This window comes from Teleopsis dalmanni, chromosome 1, assembly GCF_002237135.1.
Source record: "Teleopsis dalmanni isolate 2A chromosome 1, ASM223713v2, whole genome shotgun sequence".
In the NCBI taxonomy this organism is placed as follows: domain Eukaryota; kingdom Metazoa; phylum Arthropoda; class Insecta; order Diptera; family Diopsidae; genus Teleopsis; species Teleopsis dalmanni.
In genome coordinates this window covers 123531110-123539615 of record NC_051846.1, presented here as the reverse complement: position 1 = coordinate 123539615, position 8506 = coordinate 123531110, and the positions used below count along the sequence as shown (strand labels likewise).

At 30.9% G+C, this 8506-nt stretch overlaps 1 protein-coding gene and 1 long non-coding RNA gene across 2 annotated transcripts; one reads left to right on the top strand and one right to left on the bottom strand.

Moving 5' to 3' along the window:
- The first annotated feature begins 2438 nt into the window (after window positions 1-2438).
- On the top strand, window positions 2439-3878 carry LOC119668352 (tigger transposable element-derived protein 1-like). The gene has a single exon (XM_038077827.1). It carries the CDS (start codon window positions 2482-2484, stop codon window positions 3580-3582), a length of 1101 nt encoding a protein of 366 aa, XP_037933755.1. The 5' UTR covers window positions 2439-2481; the 3' UTR covers window positions 3583-3878.
- A 2584-nt stretch (window positions 3879-6462) lies between these two features.
- On the bottom strand, window positions 6463-8506 carry LOC119682008. Its single transcript, XR_005252549.1, has 3 exons — window positions 8433-8506; window positions 8066-8369; window positions 6463-6755 (listed from the first exon to the last, which is right to left on the bottom strand). It is a non-coding gene; the product is annotated as an uncharacterized LOC119682008 (long non-coding RNA).

Below are 8506 nucleotides of genomic sequence, written 5' to 3'. Positions count from 1 at the left end.
AGATGGAGGGTTTGAACACGATCATCAGCTGTCACCCTTATGTCACCTTCTTGGATTATTACATATGCTACACCCCCTGATCTTTTGAAACATCCGTATATTATAAACCAACTAAGTTCATGCGCATGATACATTACTCATCGCACGCTTCCATGACTATCAAGAAAACCGCCATCACATCACATCTCATCTGAGTCGTGTATTGTATCGTTCTGTAACGCATACTCCCACTTTGACCTTACATATTGTGTGATTCGATGTCTAGTGAATGGCTCCTGTAACAGAAAAAGCAACACTGAGCTGAATTCAGCCCTGCGAGGCAGCATGACAGTTGATATATGAATGACAGTACAAAGGAGAAACAGATCGAAAGCACACAAATGTGAAACACGTTGCGCGTCGATTTTAAACAAAATAATAACAAATTATTTGTAAACTAATATATATAGTAGATAAATTGTCAATAAAATAATAGGCCAGTGTTTTATATAATGGATTACATGTTTTCACATTTTGTATCCGTTAAAATAACATTTGTTTAAGTATGACGCCGGGAAAAAACGCGGGAAAAAGTTCATGTTCAGGAGCGAAAGCATCTGACCTTATGATTTGCCAAAATTCAACGGTAACGCTAAACAGTGGCCACTTTTTCGTCCTAGTTTTGAGGACACCACCAAAACGTATACTAACAGACATAATTTAATGCGCCTACAGAAATGCCTAATGGATAAAGCTAAAGATGTCATTCAGTCACTGTTAATATACCCATCTAATGTGCCTGTAGTTATGCAAGAAAATAACTTGTTAATACGGTCCCAGTTGGACAAAATTCAACAGTTCGAGAGAGTGACGGAGAGGAAAGTTGATAGTTTAATTGCCTTATCCTCTCTTGTGCGAAATGTTGTAGCCTTTTTGTCATCAGCCAAATGTGAGCAACACTTGAACAACCAACATTATTAGAACAGCTAGTGTATAAGTTGCCGCCTGGTAAACAATTTGAGTTGGCACGTTATGCTGTAATAACTCTGCAGTAACTCCAACATAAAAACAACTTAGTGTTTGGTTGAGTGAGATCGCGAAAATAATTTGCCTTTTGCCACAGCCATTGTCTCAACCAAAAACCGAAAAGGCTAAAATTACAATGCCAACTAATCAAAATAATATGCGCCGAGTTATGTATGCCGTGAGATGTAACAAAAGTATCACCTGGGAGATAAGTGTTTTGAGTGTGCAAGCCCACAGCTTGTAGTTATATGTGAAGCGTTTTTGAGTAAAAATGTTGGGTAAAGGTGAAGCAGCTTCGTTTGTGTTTTTCATGTTTGCCGAAACGACACAAAGTCATACAGTGGCGAATGAAAAGATCCTGCGCGGTATAAATGGTTGCCGTAAAAACCATAATAAATTGCTACATGAGTCACATCTCATGTGAGACGCCTACGCCGCCTACGTCTAAATCAGTTCAACAGGTTTTAAATTATGCCATGCCATGTTCCGGTTTTCTCTTTAAATTGGTTCCGATAAAAATTATAGGTCCAAAGGGAAACTGAAGCTTTTTGCACTTGTGGATGAAAGGTTGTCAATTACTATACTAGATGCTAAAATAGAATAGGCGTAGACCAGTTTGGAATTGTTATTTTTATTAACAAGTTGGGTAATTTAGTCCATCTTAGATAGAGTGCTGATAGTTTATGTATGTATACGCAATTTATATTGCATCAAGAATCTTGTTTAGGCTATACCATTTGGTTTAGCAGAAAATCCAAAATTCAGTTATGCTGTTAACATTGTGCCGCCGAAACAACACCAACTACTTAACATAACATATTATACACATACGAAATTTGTATATAACAAAAGAGATACATTTTTTAGGTATTATAGATAATATAATAAAATATATAATTATTTTATTTTATTTCTCATTTAAGGAGAAAGGATAAAATAAATAAATTACTTTAATTATTAAATAATTTAATTAAATTAAAAATTATAACTTTGGGATCAATATTAAAATATGCTAAATTACAACAATGTTCAAATATATATGATTAGAAACTCAGAAGGCCAGTATAAGACTATTAAGAAGTGAGGATATGTCACCCAAAAGTTTATAGTTTTTTAAATACACCTATCCCCCGATTTACACGGTACTTGTTTTACACATTTTCGCTTTTACACGGTTTTCCAAATAAGTTTTTTTTTTGTTTTTATCGTACTCTACTAAATGCTACTGTGTTTAAACACGTGCGCTGTGTACACATCTCACGGGGAATCCCGAGCTTATGTGCTGACTTGCTGCACATGCACACTGTGTCTGTATTTCTTCGCATAAAATTAAAGTTTTATCTACGGAAAATTGTATTTGAGTGAAAGTTTCAAAGTTTCAGAAAGATTTAATTTTCCATATTCGTAAATTACAAGCGAGTCCATACTTTAGATTATTATAAATTAACATAAATTAAAAAAAATTATAGGCTTATAATGTCGAAAGAAGTTAAAAGAAAAGTTATTTCTTTAGAAACTAAAATCGAAATTTTGGATCGCTTACGAAAGGGAGATAGAGTAGTAGATGTTGCAAAATCATATAGCATGAACGAAGCTACAATAAGAACTATTAGAACAAATGAAAACACAATTAGAAAGAATGTTGCAGCTGACAATACCACGAGTATGTGCACAACACCCTACACTAGAAATATCGCAATGGAAAAAATGGAGAAAGCGTTAATGCTTTGGATAGAAAATCAAACACAAAAAAGAGTACCCATTGATACGGCCGCTATAACAAATAAAGCATTACGAATTTACGAAAAAATTGTAGAGCAATTACCATCTTCTTCTTCAACTGAAAAGAAGCCAAATTTTTTGGCAAGTTATGGCTGGTTTGAAAGATTTAAAATAAGACATTCTTTACACAGCTTACAATTAAAAGGTGAACTGCCTTCTGGCGACGTAGATGCAGCCCAAGAATATCCAGCAAATTTTGCAGAAATTATTAACGACAATTCATACACCCCTGATCAGGTTTTCAATGCTGATGAATCAGGGTTATTCTGGAAAAAAATGCCTGAAAGGACTTATGTCTCAAAATTTTATAAATCGGCTAGTGGTCATAAAGCAGCAAAAGATCGCATAACAATTATTTTCTGTAGCAATGCTTCAGGAGATTATATTATGAAACCATTAGTGATTAACAAATCAAAAATGCTCCGTGCCTTTAAAGGAGTAAACATCAATAATCTTCCCGTTTATTGGAGGGCTAATAAGAAAGCGTGGGTTACTGCTGCAATGTTTACTGAATGGTTTCATGAATGTTTTATCCCAGTTCCCAAAAAATATTTAATTTCAAAGGGATTGCCTTTTAAAGTGCTTTTGTTAATTGACAATGCGCCGGGTCACCCACAAGATCTAGAATATGAGAACGTTGAAGTAAAATTTTTACCAAAAAATACAACTTCATTATTACAACCATTGGACCAAGGCATAATTTCTACTTTTAAAGCTTTGTACATAAAACGAGCCTTTACATATATTTTGGAACAAATGGAGAACAATGAATCTTTAACAGTTATTAGTGCTTGAAAAAATTTTACAATATTAGACTGCGTGAGCATTTCGCCTTATCATACACTGCGATTAAGCAAACAACGCTCAATAGCTGTTGGAAAAAATTGTGGCCAAATGTAGTCAAAAATGAACATTCCATTTCAACGTTAAATGATGAATATTCGCAGATAGTACAGATGGCGCATTCATTGGGCGGAGAAGGTTTTGATGATTTTACTGATGATGATATCGCAGAGTTAATGGCTGATAAAGAACTAAGTGAGGATTATTTAGTTAACTTAGTTTGCAAAAGTGAGTCTGACAAATCTGATGAAGAGGAATTAGTACCGGTAACATTCACTGCTAAAGTCATCCGCGAAGGACTCGCATTGGGAAGAAAGCTGGGTAATCATTCTATACAAAATGACACAAACGTTAAAAGGGCTTTACGATTCCAAAGTGACATAAATCGCTGCTTGGCTCAATATGAAGAAGTTTACAAAGATCTTACAAAAAATTCGAAGCAATTATTAATAACCGATTTTATTACCACCTCTCAGAATGTAAATATTTCTGCTTCAAACATCGAATCGGCATAAATAACTTCGAGTGAATTCCAACCTTCGATTCCGAAAAAAAGAACGAGAGTAATTTCTGATAGTGATGAAAGATAATAAAATACCTTTGGTTTTATTTTTTGTTCTTCTATTTAATGTATTGTAATTAAAAAAACAGTGTTTCCGTAATATATTACATATTTTAACCTGTCAATGCATTTTATTTTTATTTCTGTGTACACTTAAAAATATTGAAAAAAATCACAACTGTTAAATAGCAAAATTATACATTTTCTACCGTGTAAATCGGGGGATAGGTGTACTACAATTGTGCTATCACAACTGCCAAGCATTTCATTTATCACCAAAAAAATATTATAGATAAATAATACTTTGAAATTACTCTAAATTCAATAACAAATCAAAACTGATATTAAAAAAGATAATAGATCTGAAATCAGATAACATAGAAAGATTTGTTTAACTCAAAAATACTAATCAATCGATCATTTTGTAAATTCACAATTCACATTTTATAATTATTGACCTTTCGTCAATATTACGATTTTTTGAAGTTCTAATAAAAAATTTTACACTGAAAACCTTTTAAGTTATAAACGGAATAGAAAAATAAATATTATTTATAGGCGCATTTAAAGAAAAATTAGCTCAATATATGTGTATGTAGATGTTTACAAACCAAGTATATAATATTTAGTATCACAATAATAAGATATAAATATAAGTATAAATATAAGATAATTGGATAAATATTGGATAATAAAAAAAATGTATAATTCGACAACTATTATTCAATTATTCAGGACAAATTCATTAGTATATATATTGGTTTAAGGTACATTAAAATTTAATTTAAACCAAAATCATATTAGGCTTCAATATTTATCCAATGATCCTTTAACACTTTTCTTTGCAAATAATTATCAAAACCGCAGTAATCGTAAAAACTTTTAACACAGCTTTTATAATGTAGTATTATTTGCCAACAAAATCAATTTGTATTGTTTAAATAAGATTTTTGTCTTAATTAGATTAGCACATATTGTTAAGAAAATGTTAATAGTAAAAATATTTTAGCTTATCTGTTTTTACTCCTCTCCGGAGGAGTAGATGATTCTAGACATCTTACATCGGTATTTATGCTTGTAAATTACTGATATTACTGGAAATTACTGGTATTGAAATGATTTCAATTTTCTGTACTTAAATAGTGGTTTAAAATTTTGTACTGCTTTTAAAAGAAAGTTAGCATTGACAACCTAAAATCGAAAGAGAAATCATTGATTAATTTTGAAATAATTGCATATATCAAACGAAAATATTGATAATTTGTGACCTACTCAGTATCTGCTTTGCGACCGAACATCACCTAACAAACAAAAGATGATGAAATATTGTCAAGCTTTGAACTATAATGCATAGGAAGGAGTTGCACTAATATTTTTCGGAAACTCTTTTCCAACTATTAAAAATTTCCATTTAAAATGATTTTTTTGTTTATTTATTAGCTGGCTATAGGTCACTTTTATTTCAATAAAAATTAAAAAAAGTAATAAATCCTTAATTGCTGGTTATCAAATAATTCTATATTTCGACTCTCTTTGAGAGTCATCATCAGAAGCATGGTCTAATAAAAAATAAAAATTAATTAATAATATCACATTCTATTTATCACATTATATCCAGTTGTCTATTGTCCACTATAATGTGCTAATGAATCAACAATAAAATCAATATAGAATACAGGTCGATAAATATAGTTTAATTTCCTTTTAAATAAGGAATATACGTTCATGAAAACCATCTGTACATAGAAGAGCTAAATTACTAGGAGAGCGGAATTCTTAAAACCCTATGAAGCTGAAATATAATATCAGAGGATACAAATGCAACATGACTCAGCTTCATCCTTAAACATAACCTAAAATAAGGAGTTTTTAAAAGCTTATTTTTAAAAAAAATTCAAAATAAAAACAATATATAAGTATATATTCTGAAGTTAAAATATCAATAAGTCAGTAAAGAGTAACCTTCTAGAAGATCTAAGTTAGCTATAACAACTATTCTGAAAGTATTTAGATTTTAACAAAGGTCTGAAACGATCTTAAACCTGAGTAAGTTTTGGCGAACGCCGTAACGTCGTATTCTAAACAATTCAATAATTAATTTGTTGCCCTACTTACTAGATTACTTATTTTATCGTTTGCAAACTGTCTTTATAATCCAAATCCACCTTCACTATCATTTTCAAATTCATTATCTTATATTATAGTGAAAATAATATACTTACTATTTATATAATCAAAACTTCCTAACTTCTGCTCACATTCATTCCAAACTGTTATGGAATATATTTTTAATCCAGGATATCGATTCATCAAATGTAGTATTCATAATATTGAAAATATTTGCTCATCTCCAGTATTATTTTGTTATCCGTCTGTTGGAGATTCAATATGAAAGCTTTACGCATTTGAGACGTTATCTGATCAAGTAAACGTCTTACGTGTTGTCTTTTGCTGAAAGATTGAAACATCTCAAGATGAAATTTGGTCGAACTGACACTTCAGTACACGCATTTATAATTTCATTTATTTCGATGAATTCACGACGTACATTTTTTGTGTAACTCTGTTGGAACAAGTTCATTCATATTAGTAAATCTTCTCGGCAATAATTTTAATAAAATATACTATATATACTCTAAATTGTTAACATATAGTTAAATGATAATAATTACACTGCTTCACAAGAAAAAAATATTTTTTTTTAAACAAACAAATTAAACTTAATCAAATTTCAAAAATTGAATAATAATTTATTGACAAACGAATTTTAAACTGTATTCATAACACTACTTCATATTATATCTTAATAAGAAAGCTGTGTACAGGGTTGTTTAATAAGTTTGCGAAACATGATATATTCGTCATTATCAAACTGAAATTTGCATCCAAGAGGGTAGCCAGAATGACAGGAAAATGGACCAAGAAACTATTTTCCCACATGAAAACCAAAAAAGGTGTAGTTGCTGCATCATATTTTCTGAGGGACGTTATCTTTCAATTATGAAATGTTATATCAGACACACTTTGAAAGTTGCATTTAGACGATTCACGTTAAGGACATCCAAGCAGTGTTTCTACATCAGAGAAATTGTATTACAAAGATTTTGATGTGATTTACAAGAAGACATAGACATTTTATTAGAAATAGTGACCAATATGTGTGAAGAGCTGTGTGTGCAATAAAATGAAAATAAATTCTAAAGCGACGTTTTCAGAAAAGACTGAAGGTTCTTATAAAAGATAAATCGAATTTTATATGTCGTTTCATCTACAGAGACAAGATTTGTATTTACCACCATGTACTTAAATCAAGACAACAGCAAAGGTTAAGGAGTGACGTGAAACCGGCCCTTTGAGGACAAGAATCGACCAAGAATGTGTAACCTCTATTTTTATATTAGCGAAACGACCACTACTGGTATAAATAAAATCAGTCAGCCTGATTGCCACATTCTGCCCTCCCGACTTCTGACTCCTTTCATTCCTAAAAAAAATATACTACTGAAAACGGTTTTATATTAAACGGAGTTACAACTATCGTAGAGAAGTATCCATTAACCGGATTTACCGGACTTACAGAGAAAAGACCAGTAAATTGAACGATCTGTAAATTAAGTATATTGAAATTGAGAGAAATTATATTGAAAAAAATTCATTTGTACAACCATATATCTATTTTTATATTTTTGTTCACGGAACTTGATGAACAGCTTAGTATTTTACAATAGAAATAGTACAGTACAGTTTTTGGCAGATATGAATACTTAGGTTCTCGCACCATGACCTATTATTTACTTAAGCATTTAATGAATAATTTATAACGACGGCAATGGCAGTTACAATTATATATGATATATTATATTTTTAACGTACCTTTGACCAGACCAAATCGCAAAAATTTTTTAGTATTAGCTCCTCTGGAACTTAATGTAAGTATCTCGCATTCATCACCGGATTTGTTCATTTCATCTGACTAATTAAACAGCCTCCATTGGTGATTAATTAATTAACCACGATTTGTGTAGTGACGAAGAAATCAGTGATGAAAATAAATAGTTTTTGTTATTTATGGATGTAAATCAACATAGTGAAGATGTGCTATAGAAGGTAACACTTTTATCTTTATATATTACGTCTAAAGCCATTATTAACAACAATAAAAATTTTCGCTTAAGGTCTAAGAATGAAATTGGAATTAAATACTATATTTAAAATTATTTTATAAAAAAGTACTATTTACCCGTTCAATCTCTGGTCACAGAAATTAATTTGGATTGTGTACTACTGGAATCGATTGCGTGGTGATGAGAATCT